General features: G+C 40.7%; 1 protein-coding gene across 1 annotated transcript in view; it reads left to right on the forward strand.

Moving 5' to 3' along the window:
• The window catches only part of LOC144994316 (zinc finger protein 827-like), a 71,000-nt gene that overhangs the window by 29,494 nt on the left and 16,050 nt on the right, over positions 1–25,456 (forward strand). Inside the window, exons 4-8 of the mRNA XM_078951780.1 lie at positions 675–1,164; positions 9,782–10,051; positions 18,878–19,132; positions 22,003–22,057; positions 22,152–22,252. Of these exons, the coding sequence (XP_078807906.1) occupies positions 675–1,164; positions 9,782–10,051; positions 18,878–19,132; positions 22,003–22,057; positions 22,152–22,252 (1,171 nt within the window). The remainder of the gene's footprint in view (positions 1–674; positions 1,165–9,781; positions 10,052–18,877; positions 19,133–22,002; positions 22,058–22,151; positions 22,253–25,456) is intronic.

Genomic DNA, 25,456 nt, shown 5'->3' on the forward strand with positions numbered 1-25,456 from the left:
GTGTTCATAAAGATGACGCTCCAGACACGTGTGGGAGGAGCTACTGCTAAGTGTTTTTGCCTCATTGTTACATGGAAGCATTGATTGTATTTCTCCTTGACAACGCATGGAACACACAGATGATGTTGAGTGATCAGGTTTATTTACGGTATTTTGAAGAGCTCTACAAAAGCATCAGATACTACATCTCCATGTCTGGGTTCATGAGATCCCTCAGAGACTCTCTCAGTAAGGTGAGCTTCACCATCTACTGCAGGAGCTGCGTCTGAATGACTGCCGCTTTGAGTGGTACTTCCATCTCTCTGTGACCCAGTTTGATGACATGCTGTCCCGTTTTAGTCAGAGGAGGACAAAAGAAAAAATAGAATAGAATTAAAGTGCCCTTTTTATTATTGTCGCAACAGAAAAAATCGACATGTCATCAACATGTCACGGGCCAAAGCTGAGTCCCTGATTTGTTGGCGCGATGCGTATTCTTTGCCAAAGTTCAGATATTTGAAATCTGGAAGCGCCATAATGCCCAAATCGCATCGCGATGCCCAAAATGTGCTGGTGCCAGGCCGATGCGCCACACCCCACGCAGCTTTAAAGTTGTACTGGAGTTCCACTATAGCTGCTGTAATATGGTTGCAAACACTTCATTTTTAACTCTTAAACCTGTGCTTTCATTGCAGGTACATCAGCACCAGGACCGGGGCGAGACATTTCAATGTGAACTTTGCCCCTTTACCTCCTCCCGACACTTCAGCCTCAAGCTTCATATGCGGTGCCACCAGCACTTCCCCCGCACTGACGTCAAGGTAAAAGAGGAGCTTACCACCGACACTGAGGGCGAGGGCTCCCTGTTGGGTGACAGTGGTTCCACAGACCCAAGAGCGACGCAAGTGTCACCCCTGACCTCGGACATCCAGCAGGCAACGTCCTCTCCCGTCGAGGCCTCTGGCAATCACGTCCATATCAAGGAGGAGCCGCAGGAACGAGACCTCTCCGTGCTGTCCCCCTTTAGCATGTGCAGGGACCGTCCCAGCAGCAGTGCTAACTCTCTGGACATACCCGGGGTTGGAGTTGGTGTCAGATCAAGTCCGAGTGGTCCAACCGCGGCTTCTCTCTTCAGCCCCGACATCACTACCAAAACAGCCACTGACCTGCTTATGAAGCTATCAGGTAAAAAAAAGATTTTTTATACAAGTGAAATATTTTCAGTGCTTTTGATTTCTTTTTTCCATTTTTTTGTTTTACTTACCATAATGCAAGTTTAAACCTATAACTCCAAGGTTTAGCAGAGCAAATAAGAATAAATGAAAATGTTTTGTATTACTTAGGAAAAACTAAAGAGAGACCACAAATATTTGTCAGTTAAAAGACCTGGAAGAGATTTCAGTACTAAAGTACTAAGAGAAAAGTGATGACTAAAAATAGAACAGAACATTTCAATTGCTTGTACAGACAAATGACATTTTAATACATAAAAAACAAATAAACAAAACCTCTTAATAATCTGTAGTTAATTTAACATAGTTCTCTTATGAATTGCATTTTTATTAGAATTATTTTAACATTTTTACTGTTGAGAATACAGTCTTGCTGATGTGGTTATTCTGAAATGTTCTGCACTCAACAATAATGTACTCAAACACTAAATATGAGTTAAATAAAGAGTATAAACTGCACCACATTCTATCTAACACATAGCTGCCTAACTGTTTTTGATCTGAACAAAATGTTGCACGTGCCTTTTGTTTCTGCATGGGCTCGGTCAAAACCTGCTTCCAAATATTTCCCATGGGGATGATAAAGAAGTGGGTCATGGATTTTTCCCAAACTATAATTACTTCAGAAGCGCCTCATGATTTCCAGCAAAGAAACACAACCAGGGATCTGTTAAAAGTTTTCTTCTTTGCTTTTGAGGGAAAATAATCTCAATCTCTTACATAACTGATTTGTCTCACCTTTAGTTACTGTTGCCCTATTAATGTGTGTACCTTTTCAAGTACTTCCATTCATTAGGATGATTATAATCATCCGATTGTTATGTTCACCTTTAGCGGTTGACACACTCTCTTGCTGAAGCTCAGTTCATGGAGGGTAGCACTGAGCCCAGAACGACCACAACAGTTCTATGGCGTCTTTCTTCTGTCATGATGTTAAGCTCGATAGTAATGTTTTCTTACAAGCTGATTGCAACATTTGCATAATTTAGTCAGCGCTTAACAAAAGATACAGCCGCAATAGTTTCCATTGTTTCTCATGTAAAAATGTATGCATGTGCGACCAATTAACCCACAAACGAATACAAATGCAAAAGCCTTTTAGATTATGGCATAATTTGTGTACAAATTTATGTATGTGCAAATGTGTTGCAGTAAGTTAAATACAAAATAGTACAGTGTGTACATTATCTACTGTATGTAAAGTAGCTTAAAAAAGTCTGCCTTTTATCATCTAACGTAAACTACAGTGTACACATGTTCATATAATTTACTTTGTCAGCACCGTGCCATTAATCTTTGAGGACAATGACAAGAAGAGCCTTAAAATAGAGCTCTAACAACTTTTTTTTTTAAAAATATCTTTCTTATCTTCAAAGCATATTTTCAATTCCCTGCTGTTTCATGATAAACTCGTTTGATTTGCGTTATGCAAATCCTATATTTGTAGAACACTGATTTTTCTTTTGTGTGCAACCATGAAGACCAAAAAGAGACCCTTTGCCCTCATGCTTTCTTTCAGTAGATAATGCTGTTACAACTCAATCTCACTCCTGAATTGTAAGAAAGATGTTGCTGATAATGTTCAAAACAGCAGCTGCACTGTAATATATGGATATTTTTTTATTTTTTTCACTGAATGGGAAAACAAGATGGGAGGAAGGGGTAGATTAAAGTTAACTCTTTAAAAAGCTGTCACCTCCATCTGTTTTGCTGCTGTCCTACAGCTTCAGGGTAGTAATTGAATGTTGGATTATTATTTTTTTTAATTGTTTACACTGTTTCTAAACGGCTCATGATAGCTGCCGGTTTTTCCCTTTCTCTGCTGTCAGCCTCTGATTATCTCTTCTGAAACAGTTGGAGTTTAAATGATTTGCTCAGGGGCACTTCAGCAATAGTTGAAGGAATTGCTTTCTCCATCCACATTCTGTTGCTTGTTTGGGACCTGACAACGCATAACCTCTAGACATTTTCCCGCTGCCAACAAATCCCATCATCAGTTTGGAGGGGTTATTCTTCCTGACAATTGGGAGCAAATCTTATTCCTGGAGATGCTATGGGAGGGGGGGATATAAACAGAAAGTCTTTGGATAAACAAATAGAATTAAAGCTTTATTTTTAAAGTATAAAAACAAGATCGTTTTTACAAAACTTCTTCACTTATGAAAAGTGAATTTGCAGAAGAGGTCATGTGTTATATCCTCAAATTATCTTGCCTTTTAACGCGTTAAATAAATACGCTTTGCAAATATGCTGTTGTCAGGTATGCCAGGTCTTACCATGTTTAGATGCTTCTTACAGTGTTGCAATTCATGAAAGGATGAGCTTGAAGATAGTGGCAAGATTGATGGAAAAAGGTTGATCGAGGTCAAGCGCCAGGGTCGAGGCTACAACTGCCACTCTCCCACTTAATGCTGTGTAATTAGATTGAAATCTTGAGCAAGGATGGAAGTAGGGGGGGGAATCCTGGCAACATTAGATTAATTAAAAATTTATGCATAATTCATAATTAAAAAGGAATTCGTAATTTGAAATGATTAGCGCCCTGAGCGCCATCCCGTGACCCTGCCAAGATGCGCGGGGACTGGGCCGGCTTAGTTAACTCCCTCACATTCTCGCACGTTCTGGCTCCACATGGATGCCCTCTGAGTGCCAGTCACACTTCTCTCTCAGACTGCACAATCGAGCACAGGCAACTCCCAGAGGAGCCGCGACGGCTACTTCCAGGTCCGGTGTGAAGTGGTGGACATCTTAGTCAGGACATCGCTCAAGAGGAAGGAAGAACATTAGAAAAAGACAGGGGATGATGTTGAGTTGGAATGCATGACTACATGACTACAGCCTCTTATGAATAGGGGTGCTTTGATCACGAACTTTTCTTTTGGTTGGGGGTGTGGAGTCACAGAAAAAGGGTGTAAGTACTGAATAGTGGACACCGATAATGGAATGAAGCATGAGGGAGGCAGAGGGGATGAAGTTCCTCCCGGGACCTGTAGAGTCAAACCCAAATTGAGATTGTACATGAACATCTCATCGCTCCTGCTTTCCCTCTGCTGCTTCAGTGCTGCTAGGTGGGGAGTTGTGTCAAAAGCTCCAATGGGAATTGGAAACAAAACAAAAAACAGCGACAGCAGCTGAGTGAGACAGAGCAAGACACCAAAAAGGGGCTGCGTTGAGTTCCCCAGGCATTTGGAAAACGGTGAACTCTTCCTGACCTCTGACATAATAAGCCTATCATTTTTAGGAGCTGCTCTGGTTTCTATCGAGTGCTAGACGGATATTCTATGGGGTGTTTTTTTATCCTCGTAAACCGACACAACCGTCAGCAATCCACGTTTTGATTGAGAGATGAAAGCCACCGAGGCTCTTTTATATGCACAGACCCTGCCCTGTGCCCAGCCAACCCTGAGTTAATAATGACACTGGGCATTGCACCCCCCCCAAACGCCACCCCCACCCCTGCTGCTGTGACACAGGCACAGGGAGCTTGACCCCAACTGGGTGTGAATAATTGGCATGCAGAGGATTGTGGGAGGTGTTGCGTCTGTCACGATGTTTCTGCAGTTGTCTTATTTATCGTTCTTCCTGGGAGAATATCTTTCATGAAGCACTTTGATTTATGAGCATGAAGGGAAACTGGAATTTCAATGTTGTAGGCAAAAGAACACAAGTATATTTTTTAAATGTCATTGTTTTTCGCATTTCTTTGTGCCCTGAAAACATATTTTTGATCTGTTAAAGGCAAATGTAATCACGAAACTTCTCAAAAAGTAACATTATGGTAAAGTCTTTTTGAAGCCTGGTTTGGTACAAAGATTTTTATCTGTAAACATCGAGATTGAATGTGATATGTCCTTTGCTTCCCAGCTCAGCATGAGCGGACACAGGCAAGCCTTTTGTGAGTGACCTCTGGTCCATACATCCCCACTGCAGCCATCAGTATCACTGTCCAGTGTGTAGCACACTGTCAGCTATTGTTGGTTCTCAACCTTCCCCATGAAGCCCTGTGTTTTTTTTTTCCCTCTTCTTCTCTCTGAGAACGGCAGCCAATTGTCAGAGGGGGAGCAGGCTGGCGTGACAGAGGTGGAAAGCTAATGAAGTTATTTGACGGCAGCCCTGGCCGCAGAGCTAGAGGTGAGGTGGAGTGGACAAGCGGCTGGCAGTGAGACGGATGAGGCGCAAGAGAAAAGAGCAGCGAAGGAGAGAGAAACAAGCAACAGTATGGCGATGAAAGTGGCGCCGGTGGCAGGTGTCAGAAGGGTGTGATAACATGGAGACAAACTGATAGCGTCGCTCGCCGCGATGTCGGAGCAGCCTCGCCGAATCATGCACAGAGAGTTTGGTTAGCACATAACCGCACTGCCAGGAAGCTAACACAACAGAAGCTCAGTCACCCAGAGATGCCCATCACCGCTGCAGATCTGTGCTCAAGTCACAACACGATCTGCCAGGGACACAATGCTACTGTGACTGTGAAACTTTGACAGACAAAAGGCCAATGTGTAAAGTTAGTGTTGTTCTCTGGGATTGTTCTTGAGCCACCAGAATGTCAAAAGAAAATCTTGGCCACCGAAGGAGACGGGCGATGGGCAGAGGAAGAAATTGAGAAACGTCGAGCGTGTCTCTGTTAGCAGCTTATCAGCAGCTCAGTGAGAATTTTCAAGTATGCGTACTGTTTCACTTGCAGCACAAGTAAAGAAAGAAACAACAATTTGTGTGCCCTCTTGGTTCTATGTGCATGTAGACGTGTATTTCCGAGGCCCTGACCAAGTGCGGTGTCCCTGTCTGATCCAACATGGCCCAACATGCTTCTAATTAGAGGACGTCCTTCCAGGTGCTGACCAGGTTATACTTAGCTTACCCGCTGACATCAGACAGCGTGACATTTCCAGCTGGTGCTGTGTTCGACCCTGCGCAACTGCCCCAGAACTTGAAGGTCACTAGCCCTCCGTTCCCTCCACCTTAGCTTCCTGTCCTCTCCCTTGCTAAACATTGTCTTCCTTTCGCCCCATTTAGTAGCGCCTTCACCTTGATGGGATGGCGCACAAACATGGCATCTTTTAGGGGGTCAGAACTCCAGAACCCGTCCCCTTTCAGTGCCCTCTATCCACTATACTGCAGGTTTTTTTTTGGGGGGGGGCACAGATCATCATTAATCAAAAGGAGCAGAAGCAGTGGAGATTGATGGGGCGGGCAGGGGGCAGCAGGCCTGTGGTGGTTAGAGATGTTAGGTGTCATGGTAGGGTAAGGAGCAGAGCAGTTCTCTGCTGGGGCCAGAGAAGACTGGACAGCAGTCTGCTCAACAAGAGTGATGGCCTGCCTCATGCTTCTATACATGCCTGTTTGTGTCCTGGCTGGGCCTCATGTGCTCATCTAAATCCACACTTTGTGGCCGTCAGGAAGCACAGATTTTCTATTAGGAGTCTTATGCCTGTTTGAAATCTAAGGGTCAAATCTTTGTCAAATCTGTCAAGTAACAAATTTCGTATATTGTTCAAAAATAAAAACAAAAAAGCTCATAAACCTCCACACTTTTCTATTATTGCAAACAAACATATCACATATCACAGGGAAGTAATGAAAAATTATGAAACCGGTTGGAGGTAAGAAAAATGAAAAAAACTGTTTTGTGCAAAAAAAATTATTTAAGGAAAAAGAATAGTGAAATAAACTTTTAAAAAGAAAAAAATAGTAAATGCTAACTATATAGTATTTATTAATAATAGTACTAAAATGAAGTAAAATCCTATTAAAAAAGCAATTTCTAAACATAGATACAAATATTTAACAACTATTGAAACAGGGCCAGGTGATAGATTACTTAAGAAAAAAACTGTTCAATATTTACATAAAAAATGGTTTAGGATGTTTTTAAAATAAAATGAAATCTGATAAATATGAAATGTCAAACCTGTTAAGACATTCCAAAATGTGTTTTCCAATGAAAAAAAAAAGAATTAAGAATTTGCTTTGTTCATACAATCTACTTATATGCACATATTATCCTTACATAAATATGTTTTTAGATGATTAATTTGGAAGTGAAGAACCCCCCCCCCCCCATAAAAAAAGATAAAAACGACATTGTCAAAAAATATGTAATGTTGGTGTGAGTAGTAAACCTCGTTATGCTTCCTGTGTCACAAATAGATCTCATCATGTGCAGAAGTGATGATTAATTTTAAGATTATATTTATACATTTTTGTTCATTTTTAAAAATAATTCTTAAAAACACTCACCAATGTAAGCTAAACCCCAATTCCTTTCTTGTAGAACAGCTAGAAAAAACATAAGAAATATTCTGATAAACACAAGAAGCTCTTGCCCTGCTGTTCTTTTCTTGGCCACTATTGGAAGATCCGGCATGTCTAATTAATTATTCATCCAAGGCGAATTGCATGTGGCCCACTTTCTTCATTCATTTGATTTTATTGATGTGCCACTAATTTACATTTTTTTTCTGAAGATGACTTTTGAGCAAAGCCCCTGATTTACTTTTTTAAATCATATTCTTACCTAAAAACCACAGAGATGCCAGATAAGAGTTACTGATGATTGATTTTGCTCTAAAACAAATGATTTCATATTGTCATGTTTAAATCGCGTCATATGCTGTATTAGGCCTCAGTGGGTAAATTAGCATGCAGTGGACTGATAAAGAAATTCCCATGGAAGTGCTCCATTTTACCAGCAAAACTTAGAAATCCTATAATTTGTCTGTTTTCAATTTAATAAGCAGTTTTAGCATGAGTAGGTTTGGTCTTCGATTCACATTTTGATTATAATCAACACTGTATTTCTTCCATTGAAAATGGATGTTGTGCATAGAGTTTCATTGTTTCAACAGTCTTTTTGGGACATTTTTTTGCGCCTTTCACTGACATAGCAAGCCATATTTGGACATATTTGGTTTTAATTTGCTCATCCTTAAAGTCCCACTCCGATCATCGCTTGATCTATTTCAAAAGCGTTTCATGTGGTCTTTTGTTTATGGTTAGGGCATTTTAAGGCCAAAATCACAAAACCTGTGTCATTTTCCTGGACACATTTTCTACAGAACAGAAATTTTAATTGAAATTTTTGAGAAGTTCAATTTATTAGAAATGTATTTGGTCCTACATTTGAACCTTACCGTAATGATAAACAACCAGTAAACCTGTCTGCTCTATGCTGCTTCATGGTCTTACCCCCCCCCCCCCCCTCACTATCACCCCCCCCTCTCTAACATCCCTCTCTCTTCTTCCCTTCTTTCCTTTTCCGTCCAGTCCAACACCAAAGATTTTCAAACATGATTGAAATTAATAAAGTTTGGCCTCAATTACAAAAGGGGTTTATTCAGACATACCTTTGGTTTGTCTGAAGATTCATAACCCCTCTTGTTAAAGTAAAATATGTCCAACACAAGAGCCCCTCAGTTCTCATCTGTCTGCCCAGATGTTGGACAGGACAAGTTGGAAGAAAAAAAAAAAAGTATTTGGTCCCTAAGAGCTCTCTGTTTACATAATCTCCTGCTAGATTACAGCTCTTCACACTCCCAAGCTAACAATACCGGTGCAACAAATGTGACGATATTGAACCTTGCTTTGTGCACTGGTTCACAGTCGTGTTGGGAGAGGAAAGGCCCACTCCAGACCGTTCCCACAAGGTTGGGAGCATGGAATTGTCCAAAATATTTTGGTATCCTGAAGTATTCAAAGTTCTTTTCACTTGAACAAAGGGGCTAAGCCCAAGAACAACCCCACACCATAATTCCTTCTCCACTAAAATTCACACTCTGCACAATGCAGTCTAAAATGTACAGTTCTCCTCATGCTTTGTACCGTTATCTGTACATTTAATAAAGTTAACTGTACAGTTATCCTCCTGCTGCGCCTCAGTCAACTCTGAACTGTATGTGTGTATTGTTGTATGTCTGATCTTGCCGGGTTGTACTGGAACAAATTTGGAATGTCAGTGTAAAAGCTGTGCATATGACAATAAAAGGATTCTGATTCTGATTTTCCATCCGACAATCTGATGGACAAGTCTGGGTTTGGAGGTTCCCAGGAGAACATTTCCCAGACTGCATTATGCAGAGTGTGAATTTTGGTGGTGAAGGCTTGGCCGTGGAAACCTATTCCATGAAGCTCTCTGCGTTCTGTTCTTGGGCTAATCTGAAGGTCACATGAAGTTTGGAGCTCTGTAGCGATTGACTGTGCAGAAAGTCAGCGATGTCTTTGCACTACACACTACAGCATCCACTGACCCCTCTCCGTCATTTTACGTGGCCTACCACTTCATGGCTGAGTTGCTGACAATTTAGTTAGGAGCGAGGAAGTTTCACGACTGGATTTGTTGCACAGGTTGCATCCTTTGACAGTTCCACGCTGGAATTCACTGAGCTCCTGAGAGCGGCCCATTCTTTCACAAATGTTTGTGCCTGTGTGCTTGAGTTTATACACCTGTGACCAGGCCAAGTGATTAGGAACACTGATTCTGATCATTTGGAGGGGTGAGCGAATACTTTTTGTAATATAGCGTATGTCCAAAGGTTGGTCTTTAATATCCTACTATTTTTTCTGTGTTCCTGCAGCAGCTAACCAGAGGGAAACACTCCAGTCTCCATTCCATCTGAAGGAAGAACCAAAAGCTGAGGAGGCACCAAGTCCGAGACCATCCTCACGGTCTCACAACCAGGCTCAACCGAGCTTTCCTGCTTCCTTCTGCCAGGACGGGGCTGCAGCAGCCACAGAGCGGCCAGGGTCGCTGAAAACAAGAGAAGGAAGCCCCATCGCTAAAAATAGCTTGCTTAGCCAGGATATCAACGTGAAGGTGGCTTCTGAGCTCCTAATAAAGCTTTCAGGTAATGGTTTACATTTATCTATGTTTTGTGCAATGGAAAAAAATGGGCTTGGAAAAATATTCTGACTTTCGTTGCTAAATTTGTAATTTTTCTATTTATAGAGAAAGCTCTTCAAATGTGGGAGATGGCTTTTCTCAGAAATACAACAGAAGAATTGTACATTTGTATATTTAAGTGGAAGACTTAAAGTATTCTGAATTGCAGAAATATTTACTTTACAGTTTACTGTTAGGTAAACTGCAGCTTTTCCATTTTGCTCTACATTGCCAAACAATAACCTTAGACACTCAGGGTTTTCCTGTCATTTTTTTTCTTTCCAGTTTCTTGCAGAGAGGGTTAACCCATGGCCTTTTCTGTATTGTGTTTGATTGTATTTTTCAATTCAGATTTAACGTACACATTCTGTGGCAGATGGTCTAAAATACAACAGTTTATAGAATCAGCTTGACGTATTAGCGAAATTTAACAGTGAAGTAAATGCTTAGCCTAGTTTTTTATTATTTTAAAAAAAAAATCACATTCAACATTGAAACACCAGGTTAAGTTCAAGTGTGTCATGTGTTTATCCACCGTGGGCTGCTGGAGAGCATGTTTCATGTAGTCAAGAATGAAAAAGGCTGAAGTACAGTATGTGTCAGAGTACACTAATGTGCTTTTTCTCTCTTTATAGAATTGTTAACATCAATGCCATAGTACTTCATTTTCAAAAATAAATCATGGCTGTGACAGCTGGCTAGTAGGACTACTTATTTGACAAATAAGGATGAATTAGACACCTGTTTTTGTGTCGGCGCTATATGCTACAACTGCGTTATTAAAATGCATTTTGTTGTAGGTTTGGGGCGAATGTGCATCCGCGGCACTGAAAAACTCAACGCAAATGGCAATCTGATATTGGTGCAGTGGGGCGGTGCTCCGTCTATGGCTCTTCATCCTGTGCCAGCATGAGCATGCTTGACAGACACCTCACACACCGTTTGCTATTGTTCTCTCTGGGTGGACTGGTGTTCACAGTGACTCATGCTGGCTGGTAGCTCTGTGGTAGTACACGTGTGCTGCTCCGCTGCCTGCCCCCAGGTCACATTTTTCTCTGTGAGTGTGCACTTGTGTGTGTGTGTGTGTGTTTGAGAAAGGTAGAAGAGACATATATTCCTAATGCAAAACACTAACTTATGAGGATAGGGGGTGATATTGATAGAATGCTGAGGAAAACATGAAACCCTGTTTTTTTAATCATGTCTGTGGTTTTTCATGCTCTGCTTTTTTGCTCCATCAATCCCCCCCACTTGTTTTTTTTTTTTTTTCCTTTGTGCCAGTTTTTTTGGTGCTAAAGCAGCATGGCGAGTATTTACCCCCTCCTATTACTTACATTAGCTCTGCTGGTTTGACCCAGGTTTGGGAAAGATGCTGCAGCGTTCACTCGTCCTGCAGCTCCCTCTGCCCCCTCAAACACTCATCTGAGTGCAGTGCCGTCCATTGCCATGGCAACAATGGGGGCGTTGGATTGAGAGGGCTGTCTGGAGTGACAGCCTTGACAAGAGTCTGGACCCTGAAATGACCCTAGAAGGGAGGGGTGGGGGGCAATAGGGAGGGGGGAGGGGCGGGGAGAAGCAGGAAAGGTCAAAGCCGTTATAGTCATGTGTGATTACAGTCATGAGGTTCAAGGGCACAACACTATAACCTTTCAAAGTCCTCTGTTAAAGGTTAGCCACAGTTAGAGTTCTTGTATGGGGAAAAGAAAGAGTTTAAATTTATTGTTTATTGTTGATTTTTTTTTTTGTTGCATTTTAGTCAGTGTCATTGTTCATTTTATAATATGGAAACACAGCAAACTGAAACTGAAAAGCAAAATCTGCTTCTCATCGTCAACCATGCTGCTTCAACCCTGCTGTCGGACAGTAGGAGCAAGAAGGGTTGTCATAATTATGCCCATTGTGCTGTAACATGGGTTGCATCAGCCCTTTAACTAGGTCACTACCCCCCCTATCACCACCTCTCCCTCCACTTCCCTCTTTCTTATCAAACATTTGTTGGTGGTGTTGTGCCGCCTTGCAAGTCCTGCCTCCCCCACATCTGTTTAAAACCAGGCTGCTGGCGTCTGGGGGCTAATTACGCCGGGCTAAATAGTCCCTGGCGCCAGCAGCTAACGTGTCCTAGCAGATGGGCATTGGTGTTGCAGGGCAAGGGGAACATGGCGTCACAGGAAGAGAGGGTGGGGGAGGGGTGCAGGTCCCTAGGTGGTGCCCTGGCAGACTGGCATCGTGCGGGTAACAGCCGTGCTACCCACTCACCATCCAGCCACCCTTCTATAGGTGTGAAATCACACTTTGTACTCACTTAACTCCCGTTTAGATAGCCTGGTTTAGGTCCTTTAGATTATGGTTGACGAATCTGAAGCAGAACAAGCATGAAATCAAAGTAACATTTTGAAATGATGACATGCTTTTTAGAGCTTAGTGTCTTGAAATTCTGCTCGATGTGCACAGTCAACACAAGCAAAGAAGCGTCAGTCTTCCACTGATTTACATTCACATGTGGACCTAAAAGAATCCGTGTAGTGTGTTAATCCATAACCTTGGCAGAAAAGTTCATGAATGCACTTAAATTTGTTATTCGGTATATTTCTACCCCACTATGTGCTGTATAGCTTTAAAAAAGCACTTAAAGCACTTACCAACATTGTACCCGCAATTTTAAACTGGTACTTACAATTCACAACAGTGTTTACAAATGCCTTATGTATATTGTTTTACTATAGGGAGAAATTAAGCCCATTTGCTTCCTCTTTTTGCCAGTGCTGCATTTGTGTATTTGCATCTGTTTTAATATAATAAAAATAATTGATCATCCTCAAATAATTCTTATTTTCCTGGTGGATGATATGCCATTTATGCAGCACTGCTCATCACGCCACACACCATTTAAGCAGCCCAACATTCTAATTCACATCTTTGCCATCATTGTGCGGAATTACCTCACGTTAAGCTCTGCACTGCTCTGACAGTGTCCTCTCCATGACCCCTCAGATTGGCCGCTCGCTGACCTCTCTTACTCCTGCCGGAGTCTGTACCTTCTGTCTCGCTTGCTCTTCATCACTTCCTGATGAAAAAAGATGCAAACAAACTTTCTGTGTGTTTTATTATGTTTGGTTTCAGGGCATGAAGGTTAGGATGATACACATATAGTGTCAATCAATTGCCCTTTTTTTCCTTACCTTTTTTATGGGGATAAGGTTACATGACAAACCATCAACTGCCTTACATTGACTCCAACTTTGGTCTATTTTTTGTTTGCTTTGCGTTGGTTTACTTGATTAGGGCAGTGTGTGTCTCCTTTATCAATCACACTGCTCCAGAGTCAGATGTAGCTGCAGTTTGGTACCGATGGAAGGCTTAACCACTAAGTGCTAGCTGGTCCAGGATCAATTGTAGCAGCAGCTGTCTGTGAAGTCTGCAGGCAAGGCTGCTGTGGCTCCCACATGACATGCAGCCTCCACACTGCAGCCTTTGAAGCGCATGAACTCTTCACCCCTGTCTGAGCAGGTCGACTAGAGAGCAGCAGAATAGAGAGATTGAGAGTAAGGGATGGGGGCTGGGATGGAGAGAGATGTGGAATAACAGAGCAGGGAGAGGGAAAGACCAGGATAACGGGAGGGGGAGAGGTGGAGAGTTGTCATTTAAGCTCTGGCCAACTCTCATCCTCCTGTCCTCCCCCAGCTCCTCTTTCTCATTCTGCTGTCTTCTTTTCCATCTTACCCTCGGGTGATCTTTTTCTAGCACTCCGGCAATTCTTTCCTTATCTTTGCTCTTCCTCTTCGTCTCTCCTCCGTCTTCCTCACAGCTTGTCATTTCAAGAACTTGTTTCACTTATTTAGAGTGGTACAATTTTTTTTATTTTCAGCAGTGCATCACTAAATATGTGGGGTAGGTTTATTGAAACCTGAGCATATCTATAACGGGATGAACCTGGATTTTCTTTTAGCAACTTTTGGCTTTCAGATCATTATGCAACTTTGTCTCATTCAACCTAAATTTAACCTTAAATCCTGATGTGTTACAGGGAACTGAAACAAAAACATGAATGAATCCAACCAAATCGTTAAGAAGTTCACCGTTCTTGCCAGAATTGGTATTGACCATTTGAAGCCTATTTTTGAGCCAAACTCACTGAACAACCACTAACTTTGGATTTTTCTTGAACAACCAGAGCAACATGGCGGTACATTTTGGGATTAGGTTTGCATTTTAATTTAAGAAAATCCTGAACTTCCCCTAAAAACAAGACAACAAAGAATGATGATACAATGTTCTGGTACAAATATGTCTTTATGATATTAATGAACAAGATAAAACTAGTTTGACTGTATTGATTTGTATTTATTAGCTTGTTTCAATAGTGTGAGTTAGGATGTCAGACAAACTTTAAATAATTGTTTCGATGCAAGACAAAATACAATAAATAGAAATCAAATAATGGGTATGACAAAAACCTAGTCCAGTGAAGTATTGTAGGAACCGGGGATGCCACAATTCTCCGTTTAAAACAGAGCGATATGTTACACCATTTAACTCAATCAGAAAGTGAATTATTCCATTCTTACTGCATACCAGGATGTTTACATTGAAAGTGTCAAACATGTTCTGCCAAATTTAAGAGAGATTTATAATTCATTGTTTTATTAAATTACACACGGCTTAGTACAAGTCAATGAAAGGTTTTTATTCACTTTAACTTGCTTACTGGCAAATTAAAAAAAGATTTTTCAGAATTTTAATTTTGTTGGTTATTGTTTTGTAATGCTCGAGTCATACAGCGAAAACAAAACCATGACTCAAAAAACGAGGTTTGGACCAAATTGTGGGGAAAGTGAATCCTATATATCGTCCCAAGTAGGAAGAGTTCAGAAAGGTAAACTTTAAATGGGTTTGGACTTCGGAAGTGGGTTTTAAAAAATGATTTTAGGAGGAGCTGGAGCAGTTAAGTAAGCCAAGGAACCAAACATTATTGTAAAGAGAAAGGCGTGTGCATCTTATAACAACACACACACTCCAAGCTACTCTACACAAAGCAGATTATGCGACCTTATGGCAGCAGATGTATCACAGAGGAGGCCTCTGCTCTTTAGAAGGTGACACGTGCAGAACCAGACAGACAGACTGGGAGGCTACTTCTCTGTGGGTCATGGTCATGACCCTTTAAAAAAAAAAAAAGACCCAGCTATTGTTAAGGTTTAAACAATGTTATGTTTTCTCACTTTTTATCTAACAGGTGAACTTCTGTACTGCACTGCTTTAGTTTGGCTTTTTTGTAACCAGATCTCTCTGTAAGGAAGCTAAGATGTTTCTCCAGCTTCTGGGAGCTCAGGTTCATTCAGCCTTTTAGCACATCGAGATGTGTTGTTTTTTTGTAGAACGGCAGCTTTCTCTGCCTCTGTCGCTAGGGTGGCGACCCACCGATGGAAGCCGCCGTGTCCCCTGGTTGACCCTTACAGTGCAGTGAACAAGCTCCACCCCTTCACCCTTCTCTCACTCCGCTGCTCCATCAGCCTCTCCTAGGTTACTCGGCCAACTCATGCCACCTGATTAAGGGATTAGTGGGCCTGATGGTTGTCAGTTCCCCCCACCCCCATGCTGGTTACTACCAATAAACCAGGCACCTGGCTCTCAGATTGGGTACAAGTGGGTGGTTAGCATGGATTCATAAATAAAAGCACAATCCTATATGTTAAGGAAATTCTTTTATCTTTAATAAATCGTTTTTTTCCAGAGTAATTTCACAGATGAGTGACGAACAGACAAAGAAGGGTGGCACAGTCGCAGCGTTTCGGTCACCCCCCACCCCCCCCCCCCCCCCCTTCTGTCTAACCTCCTTCTGGCCCTCCCCCTGCTCCCCATGCCCTGCCAAGTTCATATACTCCCTAATCACGCTGAGACGTAATGTCCGCCACACTGTATTAGCCCCACTGCTTTGTGGTGCTCCTGTTTGTCGTCACACCGAGACTCTGGCTTCTGCCATCACGCTGGTCAGAGATCAGCTGAAGACGTCCCGTTTACTGCTTCCTCCTTTAGCCTCTGGTCTTTTGTTTCCTTTATGTTACGTTATACAGCTCTACAGAAGGATTTCCTCAAATCAAAGTCTCAGAAATGTAGTCACTGAGATTCTTTTGGAAGAAAACATCTTTTTTCTTTTTTCAATACCGTAGTTTTCAGGATTTACACTGCAGTTTACAGTGTTTGTTTAAAATCCACAGACAGAATGAGATGACGTTTTGGTGCAGATGAGTCTGGGACATTCCTAACAACTGTCGTCTCTTGAATATTTTTAGCTCACTTACTATTTGAACTTGTAAGAGAAGTAAGCCAATGACTGTTTTTCATGCTGTTTACCGTTGTTGGTGTGTTAAAAAAAAAAATCAATTTTCATACGGTCAAACAGATTTTTCTTTTACCCCTATGGATGCATCAAAGTGTTTTCGCTACCTTTTAATGTTTGCTTCAGTGAACACACATAAGCTGCTGGAGCCATCATCCAAGAAACATCATGACCTCCCAGTAACCTCCTGCTCTAGAAACCTCCCAGATAAACCTTTCTCATCCCTCTTTCTGTTTTTTTCTGCCTGGATTTTGAAATTTGACATTTTCTTCCATCCTTAAAAAAACCTAAAGATGCTTAATTTAGTTGTCAGTGGGAATTTGCCTTGCAAAATGTTTGGTTTTATTTAGGTTAGAAATGTATTTATTAAAATCTCAGTAAAGATTCCCAGAAGTTAAAAAAAAAAATTTTTTTTGTCTTTTGAGCTCACTTAAAATATGATATTTGGTCAAACGGACTTAAAATGAATAGAGTACATTTATTTAGAAATAAATTCAGAGAAAGATCAGAAGCTAACAAAGCACTTGTTAATTGTTCTAAATCTTTTCGAGTCGGGGGAATGTGGATTCAAGTAAACATTTTACCGAGCATCATAAAAATGTCAATTATTAATGAACTACAGTACATGTAGGAGGGAACTCCTCCGTCTCTGCGCCCTTCACCTCTCCAGTATCACACGTCCCTCTTTGGTTCTTTTACATTTAGTTACATTTATGTTTGCCCATGATGTACATTGTCAAAAGACCATGTTGCTCTCAGGGACAAGATGTCTTCATGATCACGCCGAGGTGACTGCATTAAAGCATCTGCACCCAAACAAGACGCCCAAACAAATGACACGCCCACTGTGTCTATCGATAAACAAAACAGATCACAGTTTCTACATAAACCTATGCTGTCAAACAACAAACAAATCAAAGTAGTCAAGATTCATCGAAAAATATCCCACTGGCACAGACAGTACAAAAGCTGCTGACATCCTACTTTTTTCTTTTTTGTCCATTTTCTCGTGATAACAGCATCTACCTGTCTTTTCATTTTTTTTTTCTCTTGATAACATCTATTTCTACAAGACAGTATTTCCCATCAGCACTGAAAATCCTCTCCTTGTAGACACGCCCACGCAGTGTTGCCGGGCCAAACTTCTCAACTGACCATGGCTGATTTGGACTTTGTTTATGACAAACAAAATACACACAATCTCCGCTTTTTAGACCACAATTAAAGTCATCAATTATTAATTGATCAGTTGTTCTGGTGTTTGACATTTTCTCTATTGATCAACTTTGTTTTGCTGCGGATTGTAGAAAAAGAAAAAAGTATATTCTTCGTTATCTCATTATCACAAGATAATGAAATTTGTAATTTGTGATAAAGACATATACTTATTATTATGAGAATAAAAAAAGTTGTTTTCCCTTGATAATGTGATAGTAGACATATATTGTTATCACAAGAAAACATACGTTATAAAGCAAGGTAGGCCATTCGTGGATTCCTTGTAAAACATCTACATATTTTGTTTCTTATTTGTTTACTTTTAAATACGTTTAAATAAAGCTTTGAATTTATAGTAGTGCTTTTACATTATAGGTGTTAATTTAATGTTTAATGAGCTCTTTTAAGATGCGCTCTGATTTCATAAATCTATATTAATATGTCAGGTGCATCTCTTACATAATAGCAAATGCATCTTGGGGATAGCAGTGGTTTTCCTGGGATACACCTTTTCACCTATTCATACCAGTGTTCTACCAAGTAGAGCAGAAAACCTGTAATTAATTGTTGTTATGATTTAGTATATGAGACCTCACACAAAAAAGAAGCCAGTGGGGGAAAAAGCTATACTGCCTGAAAATGCACCACACAGTTCAATCCAACTTAGCACAAAATTAACACCATAATATTTATATGGACATTTACCAGTGATGGAGTGACTCTTTTTATTTATTTATTTGTTTATTTTTTACAAGAATTGCAAATAGAAGTAGCACTACTACAATGTTTTCATTTTATTCCTAAACAAACATCCCAAAATAATTGTGTGTTGAGGTAAGGGCAGTAAAGAGGGCAATAACACATAATGCAGGGAGATGAAAAATATGATACATTTGTCTGTCTTACCCAAAGTGCCCTTTAATCTTTGCTTCTTTATGCAACAGCTGATTACCTATTTGTCCTCAAACTGTAATTTAAATAAAAGCATCTGAGAGGATTAGAGGGGAACTCACTCTTATTAGATGGGTGAACAAAAGCAACTACAACTCAATCGAAACTTTACTTTTTAAATTTTCTCATACAGAATATAAAAGAAATCGTTCTTGAAATACTTATTTTGTTATTTTTTAGCAATCACTGTATGTCATAACAATACAACTGTAGTAATCTTTTACAATTCTTTGGGTTAAATAAAGTGCATTTCTTTAATTAGACTTTACATGTCTCCTTTTCCAGAGAACAACAAGGATGCCCAGTACCAGAAGGTGAAGGTCAAGGTCAAGGTGAAGGCGGAGCCCATGGAGGTGGACCCACCCCCTGTGGAACTCACCTCGCCTGGATCTCACCTGCTCCCCTTCAGCACTTTAGGGGCGAGCGAGAAGAATGAGCCAATGAGCAGCCTTCCTGACACGCTGGCCTGTAACCAGAAAGATCTCTTCTCCCAAGACATATCAGTCAAGATGGCATCTGAACTGCTGTTCAAACTATCAGGTTTGTTTTCCTGAGACACCTGCATCTACGACAGACACCGCACTGGGATAGCACCATGCCTCCTTTATGTGTGTTAAAGCACTATCCCTTAACACGGTGCTCGAAACACTTTGTAATAGTGAACCACAAAACCAACATATTTCCATCCTCCCGGAGCATTTACCTGTAAGTGAGGCAGCAGACAGCTGTTTATATGGCTAGATTCAAACATAGCTTAAAGGTGGATGTATTGTTCCCCAGAGGGGAGTACATAAGTGTTTGTAAGTGCGTGATGGTGTATGCATGTGTTCAGGCTGTATGTTCATCCAGCAGCTGATTTGCTTCACTAAAATGCCACACAGACAAACAGGCTTGTGTCAAACTGCTTTTTCTTTTTTTTTTTTTTGCTTCTTCTCTTGTTCCCGCATATCTTCACAAATTCACACATTGACAGTTTTTCTGTCCCACACTGTCTTCTGTGCACACCTTTACACACTCGCACAAGGCCCCACGGGTAGTGGTGTCTCCGCAAATGCCCCTTCTTCCCTCCTCCCTCGCTCTGTTCTCTCATTCTCTCTTCTCTCCCTAGACTCGTTTTCAGACATGCCAGCTCAAGCACACTTGGCTGCACATGCTCTTCCCCTTCCCTTCCCCTCCCTCCCTTTACATTTTTCCTTTGCGGCATCTCCATGGTAACGTGGAAAGAGACCTCTGTCCTTGGCGAGCACTGTGACAGAGTGGGGTGTTTTGGGTACGGGGGGTAGCGGCAACGGTGGCATGCGGTGCGGGGCAAAGTATAAGGCGAATGGAGAGGGCAGTAGGGGCACACAATATGCCCACCCAAGGAGCCCAGGGCATCACTGGCCTGGCGTCAGCGACAATCACTCCCTTTAGAACGTGTTTGAATGCGAAGGGAGGTTTGAACAGAGAGTGCTGCTGTCACACAATGAGCAATCAATATGAATTACCCAGAGCAGTAGGACCTCAGAGACACATCAGCAGCAAGGTCGCTGTGAACACTGAGATGATTGCAGCTTTGAAATTCACTTCAGTAGATCGCCTTGAAACTCACACATACGGCTTCACCATGTTTTTGAGTAGTGCTTCATGCTACCGAACAACGACTACCCGGAATCTGCGCTCCAGTTGTGACTGAGTTCCACCGTTTTCTTACTTTATCTAATACTAGAAGATGATTTTCAGCGACATGGTCAAACTGTGATGTTGCAGGAACCCAATCTAAAACGAGTATCTTAAACATTTAATTGAAAAGTCTGTTTGTGAAACCCTCCACCTCATTTCATCCACCTCTCACATGCTTTTATATGAAATAAAATGGTAAAACTTGTACTGACTGGTTGATGGTTTTCAGTATTTATAATCAGTTATTACATTTAATTGGTAAATTTAAAAAAGGGAAAACGTTTTGAAAATTTGACTTTAGGGAGAGAGAAATCCAGAATACCTGCCAGCCACAGTTTAGTAGACAGGTACATCTAACGTTTGTTCTATGCACAAGGTCTTTTAGCATCCTACAAGGTGCCTCTTTTTCACCTTTTAATTTAGAACTTGTTATTATATACATCAAGCGCTGTTCCTCAGTCATACATGCGTGAATAAAAGGATTGGTTTTTGTGTGGGTTCAGTGTCTTGCATTTTCGAACCTGTGAGGAAGCTGTAGATCAGAACATCAACCTTTCACTAGAAGGAACTACGGCATTCTACTTAAGGTCCAGGCTGGATAATTGACCAAAAGTAATCGGTTTAGCGTTTGACAAGTCTATTTTCTTCCCAATAGATTTGTTTATATTCACATTTACTGGCTCATAAAGGTTTTCTATTCATTTGTATTCTATTTTAGAGGTAGATACCTGCTGTTAAAAAGTATATTCATAACTGTTGAAGTAAAGAGACTTTAATTTTTTCCTGGTTGCTTTGACACACCTTTTGAGCGTTTAGCTGAGTAAGTTGAGAAGTTACTTCAGACTCTTATTCAAAGGTTTTCATTTTACCATACAGACATACAGCTATTCTTCTAAAAAGTCTGTTGCTGAGTTCAAAGATCAAGTTGTTCAATCACTTGAAGAGAAGAACGGAGTGTTTATCTTTGTACATGTTTTGAAATGTTTGAAAACATTGAAATTGCGAGAAAGATGTCTGCATTTTACCCCATTGACTGTACATGAGAAATGGACTGAGTGACATCCTCACCTCACGTTCCAAACAGGAAGTGTCCACTGGCTCCAAGAAGCTAAAATCCCATAGACTCCTGTTGAGAAATAATCAGATATTACTAAGTCATTATTTTTGTCAGAATAACTATTCTTGCTCTGCTATTTTTTTTTATGTGATTTTTCTAACCTTAATTGTTTATTCCTGATATTTTATTCTGTAGTGCAAGTTATTCAGTTTATAAACTGGCCAATCATATGTCTCAATAAAAGCATTTGGTCTCACATTGAACATTTAAAACGTTTGATTGACAGATTCTCCTAAGCCCACTTTACGTGGTAGAGTTGTGGACGTCCTACACGCTCACTCCTGATTGGCGAGAGTGGTTGTCATAGAAACGATGAATGACTCAGACAGATTAAGACCAATCACTGCTTTCTGACATTGCCTTGCTCCAACATGTCAGGGTCCATATTGCCAAAAAATGACGATTGAATTGACTTCATTACGCTAGCGGTGATGTCACACTCACTCTGTCCTGTTCTGTTATGCAGTCAATGATTTTAACGGTAATTAAAAGTTCTCTCTACCCATCAGCCCCCACTGTGAAGCATCCAGGAAGTGGGTTTAGCTAACCAGTTACAGAGACACTGCGATGTTCACCACATGCTAACGTATTACTGACAGTAGTTCACTGGATTTTTATTGTTGCTTTTCAGAAAAGGTCAGTAAAGCAAACAACCACAAAGACAGTAACATGGTGGGAATACACAGGTAAGGGCCCTGTATACTTTCATAATCAGCATCTTTACGATCAGTGAAGCTTCTTGGTTTGAGTACATGAGAGTTCCCCGTGTTTCTGTTTCAGTCCGTTCCTGGACGAGTGCTTCAGACAATCACCCTTTAACTCTCGCTCCAAGAGCTCCTCCCCCGCAGAGGCCAGCTCCTCTACCAGGGTACTTTTTCACGGTAAGGCTCTTCTTGCACACACAAATATTAAGGAGCTTTGACATATGCTGAGGCACAAAGACAATAATGATGCTCCTGTTGTGTAATGCCTGGTTGGTTAAGAGAAAATATTGATAAATATTTGTTTTTCTATTATTTACATCATTTCCTGTCTTTTTGTGACAGCGATTATACAGTTTTTAGGTCAATATCTTGACAAAAGAATTCGCCAAATGGATTTAATGTAGTTTAAAACTACATTTGAAAGGACACAGCAGGAAACACTTAAACAAATATTGGAGCTTGGAAATAAGTAATTCAGAATAGATTCTAATAGAGAAGTCAGCAGGCAGTGCAGTGGTTGTGAGAGCTGTCCTGTTGCACATTAAACCTCAGCGTGGAGTTCACATGTTCTCCCTGTTCAGGCGTGGGTTTGTTCAGTTCCTCCCACAGTGTAAAACATGCACATCAGACTGATTGGAGAATGGAAACCATTCATATGAGACTGTGTGAGCTTATCAGGTTGTGCGTCTTTGTTAGCCTCTGTCATGAACAGACCATGCGTTGGTCACCTAGTGACAGCTGGTTAAAAAGTTTTACAATTGCTAAAAAAAGAAGTTTAAAAATTATGCAACAAAACAATACAGGTGCTAAAAACAATGACTTCTCTGGAGGTTTCTTTAAAAATTGGCCAAAATTCTAAGTCAGAGTAGTTCTGTGTGTTTACAAATGCTCCTTCTACAATGAATGTGAATGCCCTGATTAAATTACTTTAATCAAAGTACCATGTATTTATTACTTTCCTTCTCTCTACTTTCCTTAAAATCTCACATATTCCCCAAACCTGCAGGCTCTGCCCAGGGCGTCCCCTTGTCTCACACTCATCCCTGGCATCCCAGAACTTCCCTTCATGCCTCTTTGACAGTTTCAGATCAGAGGTTAATTAGCTTGTGCCAGCTTTGCCTCTCCCTCTGCCGGTTAATAAAAATCTGATTGGCTTCTCTGTGTCAAGAGTGCCCTAAAAGATAATTCACCCAGGTCTTTCTCTAGTGTGTTTAAGCTTCACATCCAACCTCTGCCACCTTATTCCTCTTTTGCTTATCTTTTGTTATACTCGCTCGTTTGTGTCACTGTTGATGCTTATTTTTTTTCTTCTTACTGTTCACCCCCCCCCCCCCCTTTGCTTCTTTTATCATCACCTGAACTAAATGTGGTGCAGCTCTGAGCGACACAATGGTCAAATGGGTCCAATTAGCACTTACAAGTGGAGTTAAAATAGATGAATAAAGTTAACCCCACTGCCTTTATGAGAGCACAAAACCTGTTTTAATCTAAGAGGAGTATTACTACAGCTTGTCTGATTGGACATTTTTTATAACTGTTTCTAAATATTTGTAGGTTTAATAGAAACGAGGGAAAAATTACTTTTATTGTTTGTCTTTTTTTTTGTTTCTTGGTTGGGGGTTTTTTAGGGAGAAAAGAATAGTGAATCAGGAATTAGTGTGATTTGAGTTTTTGTTTCATATATAAAACATGCTTCATTTCCGTCTTCCTGTCCTTCTCCTTGACTCTGAACAGCTGTGATTTAAAATTGAAGCGCCTCAAAAACGCCAGACATTTTAATTTCTTTTAGTCACAAGTGTGTGTCTGCTGGGTCGCGCCTTCTAGTCACTCCTACGTCAAGAAGCAGTTGCAGCGGAAAACTTCCCTGCTGTGCGTCCTGATGTTGTCTGAGCCCAGAAAGAGGACTTGAACACACCGCGAAGACAGCAACGACCCACGAACGCATCTACAAGAAATGTGCTGGCACAGGAAGACCTAACTTTGTAGAGTACGAAAGGTTCCTCAGTCTGCATGTCAGTCAGGCTTTTGGCACATTAAGTGCTACATTTCGGTCGAAATACTTGCTGTTTCAACTTATTTAACGTTGAGCCTTTATATCAGCCTTTTTCCAACTTTTGTCTTGTAATTTTATTTTTACATTTCGACTTTACTTCTAGCATTCTATTCATCCATCCATTTTTTTAACCCGCTTTATCCCTTTCTGAGTCACAGGGTCGCTAGAGCCTGTCCCGGCTGCTATTGGGGAAGGCGGGGGTATCTAATTCAATTTATGCTTTTTAAATTAGCATTCTAACAAACTGTTCAACTAGTGTGGCTTTTTTCCCCGCTCTAATTTAGGATGTAGCGATTATATTAGCAATATTCACGTTCTTAAGGTTTATTTGACTATTCCAGCAATAGTAAGGAAGAAGTTTTCGATAATTGTCAAATCAGACATTTTTCTCTCAGAAAAAGGTCATGTTTTTGAATATTCTCCAATTTTTTCAACTGATGGTTTGATTTAAGGCCTTATTTTCTGTTTTACTTTTTGTCCCCTAAAGCAATTAGGCTGTCATCCAAACTTACTTGCTAGTCAGACTATTTGCATCAAGTTTAAGGGGAAAACCCCTCAAAGGTACAAAGTTTAAACTGAATACCTAAAATGACTTTATGAAAAAAAAGAGCTGCTGAGCCCAGATTCATGCTAATTCAGGTCAGAGAGCCTTTAATCCAAACTCACTTCAGTTTTTTTAGCATGCCTCTGGATGTTGCTTCTTCGTCTGCATGAACGTTGGGCGTAGAACCTCAAATGCTCGTTCCTTTCAACTCTTTTACATAGTTGCATGTCAGTTTTGCTGCACGTATTCACCATTTTTTCCTTTACATCACCCCCTAAATAATATTTAGGATAAATCTCAAAGCAGCAGCAAAGACTGCAGAGCAGAAATATGGTCACCAGCTGATTTAAGTTCAATATTGACACCATAACATTTTTGACTTTTTGAATAATGCCCTATTTTTAATCAAATTAAAAAACTCATTTCAATTTCAATTTAAATCAAAACAATGAAAAGGTTGTATTTATTCCTGTTTAGCTTTTATTTCTTATGACAAAAACTCTTTTAATCAAGAACACTTTAAATACCTAGTTGTATGTTGGTTTGGGCTCACCTCAAATGTGCCTCATCTCACGTTAGAACCTGCATAGATCTTGCTGTGATAATTAAAAACAATTGCACACTTATCTTACTAGTTTGCATTTAAAGGGCAAAGATCCAATTAAGCATGTTCGACAGAATCAGGATGAATGCTCAAGGTTGTGTGAGTCAGTGCAACAACAGCTGAATGTCTCCTCTCACCACCATCTGTTCTGTAATGCCAGAAAACAGGATTTTCTTTTCC

The sequence above is a fragment of the Oryzias latipes genome, chromosome 1, assembly GCF_053564925.1.
Source record: "Oryzias latipes strain Hd-rR chromosome 1, Olatipes_Hd-rR_3.1".
NCBI lineage: Eukaryota > Metazoa > Chordata > Actinopteri > Beloniformes > Adrianichthyidae > Oryzias > Oryzias latipes.